We start from the raw sequence: 16,276 nt of genomic DNA, 5'->3' as shown, positions 1-16,276 counted from the left end.
AATCCCCAGATTGATTTCGAGGATCATCCCAAGTCACTTGCACACCAAATCAGCTTTGCTAAATCTGAGTAGCGTATTAAAAGTTGGCATTTTTTAAGGGTTTGGGCCACATGGGTGTATTATGCATTTACCAGAATTCCAGTGAGTGGATACTTGAGATTTGTGCATTTGCATGTATACACAAGAAGCAAAATTTTCTGTTAAAGAAGAACTCCAGTTAAGAGTGCTGAAGTATAGAGGGGGAAACCTGCCATTTGCTTTGAAATGCATCCAGTGACAGAGACAGTTCATCCAAATTTGGTAAAACATTAATGATCCAATCCAGGTGGTGGGTATACAGGTGTTCACTCTTCAGTGCTTCAGCTTTGCTGTGTGCGTGAAATTCTTCATCATGAAATGTTGGGGGAAGTGGTATCGAAAGGTGGAACATTAAATTATGTGGAGTATTCAGGAGACACTCGATAAATACTTGTTGAGTGAAGTGAAATAAATTTCCTTCCTTCTCAGGGCTAGAAACTAAGGCATCCCTGGGGTCGCAGGTGGCCCTGGTGCTGGGGATATCTGGAAGTCACGTCCAAGAGCCAGTGCTCTCCTCACTCTGACCTAGGAACCCCGATGCTTCATGGTCACCCAAGGCAAGCTAGCTTTCCTTGGGAGGATGGGTGGGAGACACATACATGGCAGCCACACCAGCTGCTTCAAAGACCCTCCCGCCCCAGCCCGTGTCCGTGAACAGAGCCGACGGCCCTCCAGCCCCTACCTGATCAAACTTCTTCTGCTTCTTTTCCAGGTTGGACACCAGTTGCCGCTGGTTGTCCAAATCGACGACCAGGTCGTCCAGCTCCTGCTGAAGCCTGTTCTTGGTCTTTTCCAGTTTGTCATAAGCAGCTGCCTTCTCTTCGTACTGCTGGGTGAGGCCTTCGATTTCCTTCTGGAACCGCTTCTTGCCCTCTTCCAAGGCCTCCACGGTGCTGGCAAAGTCCTGTAGCTTCTTCTTCGAATCGGAGAGCTAAAATGACAGTGTCCGGGTTGGGGTAGAAGGAGGGCCAATGAGCGAGTCCCATCCCTGACTCCACCCTGAGAAGAGACCACCTTCTCCTCCTGGAGGAAATTCAACAGCAGGGGGAGCCAGTGAGCCAAACAAAATGGCGCCAACACTCAACCACAGCCTCTCCGAGCTCCTGAGCTACCCTTCAAGGCTTACACCTAGAAAGGCAAGGACACACGGCCAGCACCTGGATGTTCAGAGTTGAGATGTGGCGCTCCAGGTTCTGCTTGGCGTCTATCTCCTCGTCCAGCTGGTCCTGCAGGCTGTTCCTCTCGTCCTCCAGCTGGCGCAACTTGGTGGACACATTGAGTTTCTGCCGGGTTTCTTCTTGAAGCAGCTCCTACGAAATGCCATGTGGAAGTCTCAGGGAGCCACCCCCAGGAAGTCCACACCCCAGCTCCCTCTGAATCACGTGGCAGAATACCCACCTGGGTGTCCTGGAGCTGGGACCCAAGGGATGCCACATCCTTGGCCAGTTTTATGGCCTTCCCCTCAGCCTCGTTGAGCATCCCTGTGACACTCTCCACTTCATTCTGAGGGTGCCAAGAGACTGTGGTTAGAGCCCTCTAGAACAGGATCCTTATTAAGTAAGAGAAGGTCTCTCGACTCACATGATAGGCCTTGTTGTATTCACTGATTAAGAAATAGCCATGGGCTATGGGGCCTGATCATGGTAACCCCATGGCCCCCAAGGGAAGTGTAGCACCTATAAGTTGGGAGGCCTGGCTCTAAGAACCTCTTTGAGCCCCAGACTGTATTGGCTTGTTCCTGATCCTACTAAATGGACCCTGAATCCTTGCCAAGGTTGGCAAAAATGAAGCAGCAGGTTAGAGAGTCTAGACAACTCGCCTGCTCCCTGAAGTTGGAGGGGGATGCAGATGGCACCTTTACTTCCAAAGGCCCTGTTCCCACCACCCTCTTCCTCGCCTCTACTCTTTGCCCTTTCATTGACCTTCATGCCCCAACCAGAGATGCAGACACTAAAGGTAAGAAGCCCTCTACTGAGGTATCACTCAACCGTCCACCCTCTCCCCCTTACGAGGAGAACGTAAATAATCTTGACTCTACGTCTCCAGGACACTGCCTGTGTTATGGTAGCAGAACCCCTGCTCTCAACGGCATGTGGAAAGAAATCCTACTTAATGCTCCCCCTGCCCTCTGGTCCCAGGCTGTAAGCACACTGATTTATCAAAAGTCTGCCTGGATCCCATGAATGGACGTCAGGCCAAGTGTCTAAGTCAAAGCTAACTAAGACCAAAGACCGAGAGACCTTGTCACTGCTCAGGTCAAAACCCATCAATGACGACTTGTCGCACGGAATAAAGATGAATGTACATAGAATAGGGCCTCGAAGGCCCTGTGTCATCTGGCCACAACCTACCTCCCTCGTCCCATCTTGCACCATGTTTCCCCTGCCAGCTCAGCTTTCTGGCGTCACTTATGTGGTCTCTTCTGATTTCCCACTAACCACTGGGCCCTTGCACATGCTGTCCCCTCTGCCTGGTAGACTTCTACTTCTCTCAGATGATACCTCCTTCTTCGGGAAGCCTTTCCCGACTCCTCCCGCCGGCCAGACCCCGCCCCCCCAACCCCCGCCCCATTTACATACAGTGTCATTTTACACTCACTCATGGAATTTTAAACGCCTTTCCCTCCACTAGGTCACAGTTCTATGGGGGCGGGGAATGTGTCTTTCTTGCTGATGTATCTCAGGGTCAAACATGGTGCATGGTCTACAGCAAATACTCATACACTTGCTGAAGGAGCAGAAGAAGGCCTTTCAAGAGTGAATTGAGGAGGGAGAAGCCCTCCTCTCCTCGAGGGACCTTACAAGAGGGAACCAACTTGCTCTGCAGCCAAAGACTTCAGTTAGCCGGGGAGAGCTTCGTCTCCCCCCAGGGATGGCTCCAAGGGCCGCTGGCCGTGCAGGCCGCTCACCTGCAGCTTGTGGACCTTGTCATTGAGCTCAGCCCGGGCCCGCTCCCCATCGCTGCACTTGGACTGCAGTTCCTGGAGCTGCACCTCCAGCTTCTTCTTCTTGTGCTCCACCTCCTGCTTCGCCTGGTTCAGGACCCGCAGCTCCCCGGCCAGGTCTGCGTTCTCCTTCTCCAGCGTCTGCTTGTTCTTGTCTAGGTTGGCCTTGGCCTGGCCGGGGGAAGCACAGGGCAGGGAAGGCATTACAGCTGTGGCCAGGAAAGCGGGTTAAGAACCTAACTCTGTCACTGGTGGATCTTCCTCCTTCCCTTCCCCTCCGGTCAGGGAGGTGCAGGGACCCGTGCTTGTCCCCTCTGGGGAGAAACGCAGCAGCGTGGGGGACACACGGTCACGGTGAGACATTTTGCATTCTGTTCCGCTAAAGCTCAAAGGTTGCAAACCATTCCACAAGCTACATCCAGCCTGTCATCATGTCCCGATAGACCTACTCTTTGTTGCCAACATTTAATAAAGAAAAAATAAAACTGTATTCCAGCATCAGTTAAAAAAAATGTAGTGTTGTGGGGCGCCTGGGTGGGTCAGTCGGTTAAGCTTCCGACTCTTGGTTTCTTTCGGCTAAGATGCTGATCTCGTGGTTAGGGAGTTCGAGCCCCACATCTGGCTCCGCGCTGACAGCTCAGAGCCTGCTGGGGATTCTCACTCTCTCTCTCTCTCTCTCTCTCTCTCAAAATAAATTTTAAAATTTTTTAAAATAAAAAATCTAGTGTTCTCTATCATGACAGGTGGTGGTTACACAAATGCATACGTTTGTCGAAATTAGTTGAACTATACAGTTAAAACTCCTTACTGAGTCTTACTGCACAGACCTCAATAATTCTGATTTTCAAAAAACAAGCTTACTGAGTCTTACTGCACAGACCTCAATAATTCTGATTTTCAAAAAACAAGCTAGGGGCGTCTGGATGGCTCAGTCACTTAAGTGTCCAATTCTAGAGTTCGGCTCAGGTCACGATCTCACATTTCAGGGGACTGAGCCCCGCCTTGGGCTCTGGGCTAATAGCACGGAGCCTGCTAGGGATGCTCTCTCTGCCCCTTCCTATCTCTATCTCTCCATCTCTAAACAAACAAAAAAACCCAAGCTAAACACAAACATCCTCAGTGGGGAAGAAGTGAGAGTTTCAGGAACAAGAAGGGTCTCACTCTCACCACATTTACCCAGCATAGCACCGTAAGAGAAAATGTATGTTGTGTAGTGACAATTAGCAAATCTTATTTGTCCAAAGAAGTGACACAGTGTTCAACGTTAGTATTCAGCTCCCACTTAACAAGAGTCCTTCTACTCACCTGGAAGGTGCGGGGTGGGGGCTGAGTCTTGCCCTGCACTTTTCAGACACTGGGCCTAAGACCCCCTGTAGGAGGGTGGAAGACAGGGCCCGGACATCTGCATTTTAACAAAGGCCCCAGATGAAATGAACTCGTGTCTGGAAAGCATTGGAACAGTATCAGGCACATAGTGCTACCTAAGGGACTGTTGCCACTGTTCTCTTGTACAGGAAAATTGAAGGTTCTTCTAGAAGAGGCGGAAAGGTGCTCAGTAAACCCCTTCAGGGAAGAAGAGTGACCTTGGCTGGCGAGAGAAACAAACCCAAACTGCCCACAATTTTTAGGTAATGCTGTGCCCATTTGGTCTAGCTTGGGGGGGCGGATATCTAGAAAGGGCAGGGATCAGGGGAGCCATAGTGCTGAGGGGGATGCAATCAGATCTCTAGGGACACCATCCGGATGTCGCAAGCTAAACAGGTCACCCCTGGGAAGGAAACACAAGGAAATTCTCCCAAGGGAGAAGAAGTTTTGGGTGTGAAGCATTCAGACTCGGGCTACTTAACTGCCTCGAATCCCACACACCCCAGATAGCCAAGCACGAGGGAAAAGAACGACTAAATCCAGTCATTCTCAAACTCTGCCGGAGAGCGAGCTGTTTTCCTCCAACCTGCAGGGAAATTAAGACGGAAAGAATGTTCTCCATCTTAAGCGACCCAGAAGTTGTTCTCAACTGTGGCTAAGCAACGGGGGCGGAGGGCAGGGTGTTGTAGACCCTGCCCTGGAGTGGGCAGGAGGTAGGCAGGCAGCTGCACTCCCTGGGTTCAAATCATGGCTTTGTCACTAGCTGTGTGACCTTGGGTGAGTCTCCTCACCTCTAGACACTCTTTTTTTTTTTAATGTTTATTTTTGAGAGAGAAAGAGCGTGAGTGGAGGAGGGGCAGAGAGAGAGGGAGACACAGAATCCGAAGCAGGCTCCAGGCTGTGAGCTGTCAGCACAGAGCCTGACGTGGGGCTTGAACCCACGAACCATGAAATCACGACCTGAGCTAAAGTTGGATGCTCAACTGACTGAGCCACCCAGGCGCCCCCACCTCTAGACACTCTTGGCCTCAGTTCCTTCGTGTGTAAAATGGGCTCGAGTACCTACGTCATAGGTGGATGTGAGGATTAACGGATACGTGCACGGCGCACCCTGAATAAATGCTGGCTGCCACCACTGTCATGAGGCTCTTGTGTGGTGTAGGATTCATCTCAGCACACACCCTGATACGTGGTTATGTGAAGCTGTCGGCATGATGCTGACACACACACACACACACACACACACACACACACACACACACACACATGAATCACCACTTACCCTCTTGAACTGCTCTAACTGCTCGGTGAGTTCCTCCACCGCCTGCGTGTGCTTCTGTCTCATCTCCTGGACCTGCGCCTCGTGGGACCGGGTCTCCTCATCCAGGGCCTTCTTCAGCACCGTCACCTCTTGTTCCCTCTTGGCCCTGGGCAGGAAGAACACGGTGGGTGGCAGTCGGCCGGAAACAGGGGTTCACCTCCGACAGTGCCATGCAAAGCAACAAGAGATCTCCGGGGACCCAGAGCTGAAGTCCCCATCATCAGCCCTCCCTGGCTGTGTGACCTCGGCTGAGTCCCCTAACCTCTCTGGACCGGGCATTTCCTCAGCGGCAAAGTAAAGAGCATGTCACCTGCCCAGAAACTCTCAAGGCCAGCACAAAAATACACCAAAGGCCAATACACTCTCAAGGCCAGCAAATAAATACACAGAATACTCAAAATCGTGTTGAAAGAACATCTGTGAATTACAAAATGTTCCTCAAATAATGTTAGCTCTTACTTATTAAGCTTACTTATTATATGCCAGGCCTTGACCTAACTTCTTTCTTTTTTTTTTTTTTAATGTTTATTTATTTTTGAGAGAGACAGGAAGCACAAGGGGGCAGGGGACAGAGAGAGAGGGAGACAGAGAATCCGAAGCAGGCTCCAGGCTCCAAGCTGTCAGCACAGAGCCCAACACGGGGCTGGAACTCACAAACGGCAAGATCATGACCTGAATGGAAGTTGGACGCTCAACCGACTGAGCCACCTGGGTGCCCTGACCTAAGTTCTTTATAGACATCATCTCGTATAATCTTCAGAGTGACCCTTAGAGGGAGATACATTAATTTTTCCAGTTTACAGAGGAGAAATCTAAGGCCAAGAGATTCTTAGCCCGTGTTGGTACATCCACTGTGTCATAGAGCCAAAATCTGAACCCAAATGATCTGGCTTTGAGCTCGTGCATTTGAAGACTGCACCAAGGGCTTTTCTGTGTCATTGGCCAGGTGGGAAGGGGGCAGAAAACTGCTGGCTTCTAGGCCCAGGTGACAGGTGTGGCACAAAACCTGAAGTGCGGGACATCAACCTCAGAGTTAGCACAGCACCTGATAAAGGATGCACTCAAAATCCATGTGCATGTTTGTTGAATGAATAAGTGACCTACTTTCATTGAACTCAGCATTCATTATCCAACAAGTCATCTGTTTCTGTTCTGGGTTTTTTGGTTTCTTTGTTTTGGAGTGTTTTTGTTGTTGTTGCTGGTGTCTGTTAGCCCGTACCAAATCTTAAGGACAAATCCAACAAATGTTATTTTAAAAATGTATCACAGGGGTGCCTGGGTGGCTCAGTTGGTTGAGCTTCGGACTCTTGATTTTGGCTCAGGTCATGATCTCCCAGCTCGTGAGTACGAGACCTGCATCGAGCTCCACACTCACGGTGCAGAGCCTGCTTGGGATTCCCTCTCTCTCTCTCTCTCTCTCTCTCTCTCTGCGCCCCTCCCCTGCTCTCGCACTCTCTCTTAAAATAAATAAACAAAAAACCCAAGGCGGTAACCGTAGGGCCCAAGGAACCCTGTCATTCAGGATCCGTTCTGGGTTTGCCCCTGTTCCACCAGCCACCGGATGCACGCAGCGGGGCGGGGGCGGCTCTGCGGCCGGTCTCCCACCTGAGCTCCTGCTGGGTGGCCGTGCTGTCCAGCGTGTCCTCCAGCTCCGTCTTGAGCGCCTCCAGCTCCTCCCCCAGGTCCCGCTTCTGCTTCTCGGCCTTGTTTCTCGCGGCCCGTTCTGAGTCCAAGTCCTCCTGCAGGTCTGAGATGTGACTCTCCAGCTCCCGGATCTTCTTGAGAGCGTTGTTCTTCTGAGCGATTTCATCGTCCAGCCTGCCAGCGACAGACCAGCATGGTGAAGGCCCTGGGGTCTCTGGCCCCCGAGATCTCACGGCGTGGCCAAAAATTGTTTCCAGGGACCAGATAACTCTGTTCCTTGGATATCAAAAGCATGTTCCCCCCCATGTCCCCGAGACACGGTGGACCCCTTCCTGCTAGGTTGGACTGCGTGCACATTAGGACTCGTCTGAGGTCCACAAACAGTGGTGTGTGTGTGTGTGTGTGTGTGTGTGTGTGTGTGTGCAGAGCATGGCCCCAGACTAGCAAGGCACCTAGTACACAGCAGGTGCTTAACAGATGCTTTGTAAACATCGGACAATTATTTCTCCCTAGCAACTACTCGCTTTCCTTTCTCCTCTTTGCTCTAACAGTGGCTGAGTGCCTGCTCCATGCGAAGCACGTGACCAGGTATTGCTCGGGGAGGTATTTAAACCAGGGCCCCCAGTGTGGGGGAGGCAGCAACCGTGGGTCAAGGTGGGACGGGAGAAGCCTCGTCCAAATGGCCGGGAGCACATGAGGACTTTCATGGAAGGCAGCTCCCTCCTGACGCACGGTGGAGCCGAGCTCTTGTTTTGCCGTGGTGGATGGAAAGGGAAAAGCGTGAAGAGAGGGCACAGAGGCAAGATTGCAAAGGGCAGGGGGGAGGTGAGATGGTAGTGAGCTTGGGAATGGGGAGCAGTTAAGAGAGAAAGCTAGATGGTCGGCTGGGTCCGGCTGTACGTGGCGGTGGGGGGACGGGGAGGGGGCCTCTGAGCACCAGGCTAAGGAAGCCGGCCTTCCCTGCACAAGCCAGCACGGGTCTACGCCCCAGGTGATGTTTGCGGTTCATCGCCCTCGCGCCCCCCGCAGCCCACGCTGGAAGAGATAGACCTAGCCAGGGGATCAGTGAGAAAGTTCTGGGGCTTTCACCCCAGCCCCGCCTCCACAAGACTGTGTGACAATCACGCGTTCCTTCACGTCCCCAAGCACGGCTTCCTGCTCAGTGATGTGGAGATCACAGCAGCGTACCGGCCAGGTGTGAAAGAACATACCGTCTGGAAAGAGCCCGGCACGCAGCGAACAGGAAACCAACCCTTAGCTGGGGCTGCAAGATTCCCAGTATGAGGCATGAACCCAGCCAGGAGCTGGGAGAAGGGCAAACAGGGAATGGGGTCGCCACCCCTTCCAAAGGACTGGCGGGATCTGGGGGCTGCTGCAGCCCGGGGGCGGGAGGAGAGCGGTGGGCAAAAGTCAGGGGAGACGGGCGTTCACGGCAAGGGCCCTACGAGGGAGGGGCAGGAGGCTCATCCCGGCCTCGGACATGCCGGTGGAATGGACTCCATGGGCAACTAGAGATGACGGAGGCCTGGAGGTCTGAGGGGCAGACGCGGCAGGAGGAGGGGACACACAGAGACAGGATGGGCTTGGCGGGGACAGAAGAAAGTCAGTGGCACCGTTGTGGAAGTACAAGCAGGGCAGGGGAGGCACCCGGGAGGACGGAGGCCTGCCTGGAGGAGGAGGAAGACGGGGCCCACTGTGGCCCCCCGGGACACATGAACACAGGACGTCAGGATGCACCCCCCGCAGGCCAGGCTACCTGCTCAGGGCGGCCTGCAGCTCCTCCTCCTTCTTGGCCAGCTGCATCTTGAGCTCCGCGATCTGTGCCTGCAGGTCCGCTATCTGCTCGTGGAAGTCACTGGCCTCGCCCTCGAGCTTCCTCTTCAGCTTCTCCAGCTCCTGCCGGCTCTTCTCCTCCTTCTTCAGCCGCACTGTGACAAAGCCAGGGGCCCCCTCAGGAGGCGGCAGCTACCAGAAAGGCGCCCGGAGGACAAGCCTTTCTGCTCGGGCAGTTCGCACGCGCACACACACACACACACACACACACGCACGTACGCATGCACCCGGCCCTACAGGTAACTGTCACGGCCCAGACTGCTATCTTGTAGCAAGAAAGTCAGTGCTGATGAAAAGCGCCTTGACGATTACTGGCGTATTGGCTGCGGGAGCCTGGGGAGGGTTGTACCTCTCCTGAAACAACGTGCCACACTCAGATCTGCTCTCTGATCTTCCCAGCTTTACCACGTCCATTTGAAACCCTGTTGGGGGTGGCTGGGTTACCTTCCAGTTCTGAAATCATAGATTCGTGCTTGTTTTTTAGCTTGGTAAGGTTCTTGGCCTTTTCCTCCTCTTCTGCAAGATTTGTGGTTAAGTCACTAATCCTCTCTTCGAGGAGTTTTCGCTCCTTTTTGGGAAAAGAAAGAGAAATATCGGTGGCTTTTTTTGTTTCTCTTCTGCAAGACGGGCCTTTCACTTTTAATAATTTCCAGATCAACAGTTGGCAGGGAACCCCCATGAATACCAAGTGCCACGTCGAGGTTTAAAATGATAAAGAGAAGTTCCTTAACAGTAATTCCCTATAACCCAGTCACTTCTCATCTCGTGGGACCTCTGCCCATCCTACTTCATGTTCCGGGCAGGCGTGCCCTCTTCCCTTATGAGCACATGTCAGCTGTTCTCTGCCACAGGGACTATGCACAGATAGGACTATCTGTTGAGCTGTTCCTCCACTCCCCTTCCAGCCTCTCTTCATTTGTCAGGTTCCCACTTTGATGCCGCTTCCTCCAGGAAGCCTTCCCTGAATGCCTGGTTTCCATCCCTCAGTGCTGTATTTTTACAATATGATGAACCTCCTTCAGAAGCCTGACTGTGATGGTCAGTAATGGTTAGGTGTATGATTATCTATTTTCTGCCTCACTAGAGTATGAGCCCTGCCAGGGCAGCGCCCTCCTTCACCATATAGGCCCTGCGCCCAAAACAGGGCCTGGCTCATGGCAGGTGGCCAGCTGACATCTAGCTCAAAGAACTAAAGGGAGCCCAAACTCGGTGGGGCTGTGGAGTGGTTATTGCCTAGGGGGGGCCTGCACACTGCAGTTTACATGGGGACTTTTGGGCACTGCAAGTCCCCATCCCAGAAAGCCCTCAGTCCCAGACAAAGCAGGACAGCCGGTCACCCTATTACGGACTGGAAGCAGTCCATGAGAATGAGGGAGAGGCCCCCAAGAGTCAGGCACACGTGGCTGCCTTTGCATACCCAGGGGGGCTCCACTGGCATGGAGTTTCTGAGACCCGGTGCTGGTGGGACCACCGGGGACCCCGTCCATGGCCCGCCGGTATCTGGATGGCAGTCAGGAGGCCGCCTCCCGCTGCCAAAGCCAGAGCCCTCTGCGTGGCCTCCGGCGTCTTGTATTTGGCCCGAAGGGGCAAGTATCCGGAGCCCTCGGCCCGCGGAGACGCTGGCCCCACTCACTTTGGACAGCTTGTTGTTCTGATCATCCATGACCAGAATATCGTCCTCCAGTTTCTTGATCTTGGCCTCGGCCGTGACCTTCTCGAGCTGTAACTTCTGCCTCGCAGCTTCCTCCTCCTCCAGCTGCTCCTCCAGGTCCTTGGTGGGGGAAGGGGAAAAAAAAAAAATCACAGCCTCGCTCACCCTAGAGTCCCTTCCTCGGAGCTCTGGGGACTGACCCACCCAGAGGCTGGGCCTCCTCGCCCCTGTGCTCTGCGGTCTCCTTTTACTGGAAATACAAGTTTTGGGAAACCACTTGGCTTCACGGGGCCTCAGTTTTCCCCGCCCGTCAACGGGAACAGTAGATACCGTGGCCGTTTCAAACTATGTCCACAAATTCTTTGGTCCTCTCCCCTTCAGCGTGGGCCGGACTTAGCAAAGTGGTTCCAACAGATAAAATCGGGAAGAAGCCGCGGAGTGTAACGCCCGACATTAGGCTCTACGAGGCACCGTGCTCTCCTCTCCTCTTCCCTCTCTGGATGCACCCCTCCTTGCAGGGGAGCCAGCTGCTCTGCAGTGAGGACCCTCTGGCAGCCCCAGGGAGCAGCCCCCAGGTGAGGGACGGAAGCCTCCTGCTGACAGCCACGGAGTGAGCCTCGTGGATGGAGGGGGGCGGGGGGGCGTTCTCCAGCCCTGGGCTCCCGTCCCAAGTGCAGCCTCGTGACAGACCCTGAGCCAGAACCTCCCGGCCGGGCCGCTCGTAGACCCCTGACCCTGTGACACAACGGCTGCTAAGTTCTGGGGGGCTTCCTCCCGCAGCGATGGCTAACTGATGCGCCTGCCCCTCACGTGGGGTTGTGCCTGAGAAGGTTTTCATGGGCGGAGTGCCGGGCGGAAGAGAGTGGGGGGGCCTGCCTTCAAGTCCCCACCCTGGCCGTGTGGCCTGGGGCAGACGGCCATTCCTCTCCAACCCCCGGTCCCCACACCCGGCCAACGGGGACCCGCGGGACCCTGCGGTGAGGGCCAAGCGATTCGGACACCCCTGCCGCGGGCGGCCCCCGCGGGGCCTTACCAGCATCTGCTGGGCCATCTTCTTCTTCTCGGCCTGCAGCTGTTGGCCCCGGTCTTCCTCCTCCTCCAGGCGGGCCTCCATCTCGTGCAGGATCTCCTCCAGCTCCTGCTTCTTAGCCGCCAGGCGCACCCGCATCTCCTCGGCCTCGGCGTACAGCTCCGTCTCGGCCTGCAGCTGCTCCTGGAGCAGGCTCTTCTCCTCGGCCAGCTGCCCGTGGGGAGAAGGCAGGCGGCGGCTGAGCCCCGCGGGGGCGCGCCTGGCCGGCCGCCCGCAGCCCCAGCCGCGCCCGGCCCGCTACCTGCGTGTGCCTCTGCTCCAGCTCCTTGAGCTCGCTCTCCGCCTTCTTCTGCAGCTCCTTGGTCTTCTGCAGCTCGTCCTCCTTGGCCTGCATCTCCTCCTCCTGCCGCGTCACCTGCAGCAGCGGCTTCACCTGCGCGCACGCGGGCACGCGTGAGCTGCGCTCAGCACACGAGGGACGGGCTCCCGTCGCGACCGAGATCGCGCTCCGCCACCAGGGGCGGGCGTACCCCGGCCCGCACCCCCCCCCCCGGGGGGGACCCCCGGGAACTCCCGGGGACCCCGGCGACACCTAGCGCGCAGAGGTCGGGGACGCCGCCGCATGTTCTAGAACGCACGGGGACGACCGCCAGAACACAAGACGGTCCATCCCCGGACACCCACGGCGCCGAGGCTGGGAAACCATCAACTAGGGCAACCGAGAAAGGCGCCGAGCGTCAAGGAAAAAGTCTCCCCTTCTCCCATGCAGTCCCTGCCCAGAGAGCGTTACTGCGGACAAACAAACATGTTTCCTTCCGAGGGGAAAACGAGAAAAAAGAAAAAAAATCTCCCACCTCCTACCCCCCCATCAAGGTCGTTACGGGCGTTATCGGCACTTCCCGCCAGCCTTTTACCAAATACACCCAAGATCATGCTGCCCAATTTTATATGCTGCTTCCATTACTTTAAACTGGAAGGTGGTTATTATTATTACTATTACCCCATGCCCTTCTATCATCTTGACAACTTTCTTTTCTGATAGCTGTCATTTTTGTCAAACACAAGTGGTGAGGGGCGCCTGGGTAGCTTAGTCAGTTAAGTGTGCAACTCTTGATATGGGCTCAGGTCATGATCTCACGGTTTGTGGTTTCGAGCCCCACGTTGGGCTCTGCATTGACAGTGTGGAGCCGGCTTGGGATTCTGTGTCTCCCTCCCTTTCTGCCGCTCCCTTGCTCATGTGCACTCTCTTTTTCTCCCTCAAAAATACGTAAAGAAACATACGTAAAAAAAAAAAAAAGTGGGAGGGTGCCTGGGTGGCTCAGTCTGTTGAGTATCTGACTTTGGTTCAGGTCACGATCTCACAGTTGGTGAGTTTAAGCCCTGCATTGGGCTCTGTGCTGATAGCTCAGAGCCTGGAGCCTGCTTGGGATTCTGTGTCTCCCTCTCTCTCTGCCCCTCCCCCACGGGAGCTCTGTCTCTCTCTCTCTCAAAAATAAACATTAAAAAAAAAAGTGGTGAGAGAGGACATCCTTGTATCATTCCTGACCTTAGGGGAAAGCTCTCAGGTTTTCTCCATCAAGTATGATGTTCACGGAGGGTTTTTCATATAAGGCCTTCATTATATTGAGGTATGTTCCCTCCAACCCTACTTTGTCGAGGGTTTTTAGACAGCCATCATTTTTAAGAGTTAAAAATATTCTATTGAGTTAATGAGTCTGCTGGGGCTGGACACTGGCATTTTGCTATTTTAAAGTTTCTTTTTAAAATTTATTTATTTATTTTGAGAGAGACAGAGACAGCATGAGTGGGGGAGGGGCAGAGAGAGAGAGAGAGAGAGAGAGAGAATCCCAAGCAGGCCCTGCACGCTCAGCACAGAGCCTGATGTGGGACTCGAACCCACAAAACTGTGAGATTATGACATGGGCTGAAAGCAAGAATAGGACGCTTAACCAACAGCGCCACCCGGGTGCCCTGACATTTTGCTATTTTAACAAGGCCATAACAAATACCCTGAATTTCTGGTTTTCTTTATTTCAGATGGCTTCCTTAGGACAGTGTTTCAGAAGTCAGGTCAATGAAGATGAACCTTTCCAAGAAGAAGCTTCCCCTTCCTGTTCTTCCCTAGGCTGACTCCTGACTCCTTGTGTTCAAGCCCTCAACTGGCCCCAGGGAATCCCCTGTTGTGTAGACTTTGGCTCCTTCCCTCCACTTATCCCACTTCACCTTTAGGTATTTATTTCCGTGTTTATCTGCTCCCTGTCTGCTCGCCCACTCAACTAGAACATTCATGAGACCAGAGCCCATGATGTCTCTTCCCCGCTGCGGTACCCCCAACACCTCGCACATGCCTGGAACACAACGGGAGCTCGATCAATATAGCTCGACGAAAAAGCTTTGTGCCAATTTTCTCACTCAAAGGCACATAAGAGGAGGCTGTGTCTGTCACACACTGTCTGTCACCACTTGGCACAACCGTTCGTGACAGCTAGTGACCCGGCAAGAACAAGTTTTGTCCCCAGAGGAGCACACAGTGGATACCCCAACAACCTGGAAGGATCTCCAGGGGAGGGTGCTTTGTGAAAAAGCCAGTCCCCACGATGACATACCGGAGGGCTCCATTTATGTAACGTTCTAGAAATGGCCACATCACGGTAACGGAAAACGGATGAGCGGTGACGGGACAATGGCGGGGAAGTGGGTGTGGCCATAAATGAGCCACGCGAGGGGGTCCCTGCGGTGATGGAAATGCTCTGGATCACAGCCAAGGTCATTCAAGGTCAACAGCCCCGGTTCGGGAGCATCTGGAGGGGACCGCCCAGGCTGAGCGTCCCCAGAGTGGGGCGGGGGGGCGGGGAGCGGAGCACTCACTTTGGTGAAGAGCCTCCACCACTGCCAATTCCTCAGCTTGAGGTAGGCCGCGCAGTTCCTCTGAATCACCTTCATGGCTGTCAGCTGTTGCTGCCGCTTGGCGAAGGCCCTGGGGAGACGAAAGGGGTCGTCGTGAGGAGCCGGGCCCGCCTCCCCGTGTTGTCCACGGGGTCCTGTCCCGCAGCATCCTGAAAGCAAGACGCATCTGCTGGGCATGTGGTTTTGTGACTCGTGTGGGGACATCCCCCCATTCTCTCCAGCTCAGTTTCTTGATATATATATATTCTTTATATATGTATATGTTTATTCATTTTTGAGAGAGTCTGAGTGGGCAAGGGGCAGAGAGAGAGGGGCAGAGAGGATCAAAGTAGGCTCTGCACTAATAGCAGAGAGCCTGATGTGGGGCTTGAACCCACGAACAGTGAGGTTATGACCTGAGCCCAAGTTGGATGCTCAACCGACTGAGCCGCCCAGGCGCCCCTCTCCCACTCAGATTCTTCAGGAAGCTCCGAGCATCAGCACACGCACGTTGTCTGGGCACAGACCATTTAACTAATCTGGAGGCCAGAGCCTTGCTCCTTCATGGGCCAGGAAAACCCCAGCTCACAAAATAGCCTGGACTCGGGACGGTGGTCCAAACTACACCAAGGAAGGCCATTCCTACACATCTCCAACCGTCCCGTGTCTTCCCCAAAGCTGAGTGTCTGACAGACCTCTTCTCTCCTTCGGGTGCATTTTAGAAATCTCAAATCTGACACCGAACCAGCGCTCTTCCTGTTTAAGGGCTGCTGGGTCTGCGAAACCACAGCACAGAGAGCTCCTTCCTCTTTCCCCTGCTCGGCCGCCATCTTGAAACACGGGTGAACTCTCTACTTAGTGAGGCTGGGAGGAGCGGCATCAGAGAATTTAGTTATGAAATTCAACAACAGAGGTCTGTCCCTGGACTGCAAGCTCCCCACTTCTGGCCTTGCCTGTCTTGGATCCACTTGGCAATGAAGCCCCCCAACACTATCAGGGCTCTGCCGATAAGAGCGTGGTCTGTACGTCGTGGTAACACACGCCCTGGATAGAGAGCCGGTCTGCCAGCCCTGGTGTCGTCCTCTTTGGGATGTGAGTTTCCTTGAGGAACCTCAGCCCTCACGCAGACCCCAGGCTTCACAATCGTCCAAGACTCTGCCTTATGAACCCCTTTCGGACACGGGGCTACGGGTGCAGCCCGACACTCTTTCCTCAGATTCTTTACCACATTCTCACACTTCTCACACGATAACCAGGCCCTGCTCTCAGCTCTCTTCATGCCACACTTCATGGACTCCTCACTGACAACCCCATGGGGCAGATGGGAGTATCCTCATTCTCCAGTGGAGAGACCTGAGCCTCAGAGAGAGAGAGAGAGAGAGAGGAACTTGCCCAAGGTTCACCAGCAAGTAAGTGGGGAGCCACGTCTAAAACTCCAAGGCCACGATCTGACCCCCTTCCCCGCCTGCCCTTGTGACTAGTGCGTGTCTCTAAAGCCGCACCATTTCTGTCTCTGCCACCAAA

The 16,276-nt window shown here is 54.2% G+C and overlaps 1 protein-coding gene across 2 annotated transcripts in view; it reads right to left on the bottom strand.

Moving 5' to 3' along the window:
• Window positions 1–16,276, bottom strand: part of MYH11 (myosin heavy chain 11) — a 125,626-nt gene that overhangs the window by 14,070 nt on the left and 95,280 nt on the right. For both annotated transcript variants that reach the window (XM_086692996.1, XM_086692997.1), the window contains exons 20-31: window positions 14,735–14,843; window positions 12,168–12,299; window positions 11,870–12,076; window positions 10,819–10,956; window positions 9,630–9,753; window positions 9,109–9,280; window positions 7,314–7,526; window positions 5,670–5,814; window positions 2,987–3,193; window positions 1,477–1,581; window positions 1,236–1,388; window positions 761–1,009 (exon numbers count right to left, since the gene is read on the bottom strand). In XM_086692996.1, the coding sequence (XP_086549122.1) occupies window positions 761–1,009; window positions 1,236–1,388; window positions 1,477–1,581; window positions 2,987–3,193; window positions 5,670–5,814; window positions 7,314–7,526; window positions 9,109–9,280; window positions 9,630–9,753; window positions 10,819–10,956; window positions 11,870–12,076; window positions 12,168–12,299; window positions 14,735–14,843 (1,954 nt within the window). The remainder of the gene's footprint in view (window positions 1–760; window positions 1,010–1,235; window positions 1,389–1,476; window positions 1,582–2,986; window positions 3,194–5,669; window positions 5,815–7,313; window positions 7,527–9,108; window positions 9,281–9,629; window positions 9,754–10,818; window positions 10,957–11,869; window positions 12,077–12,167; window positions 12,300–14,734; window positions 14,844–16,276) is intronic.

This window comes from Puma concolor, chromosome E3 (genome assembly GCF_028749965.1).
Source record: "Puma concolor isolate L17-30 chromosome E3, mPumCon1.1.hap2, whole genome shotgun sequence".
NCBI classification, from domain to species: Eukaryota; Metazoa; Chordata; class Mammalia; order Carnivora; family Felidae; genus Puma; species Puma concolor.
This window is presented reverse-complemented; position numbering and strand designations above follow the sequence as displayed.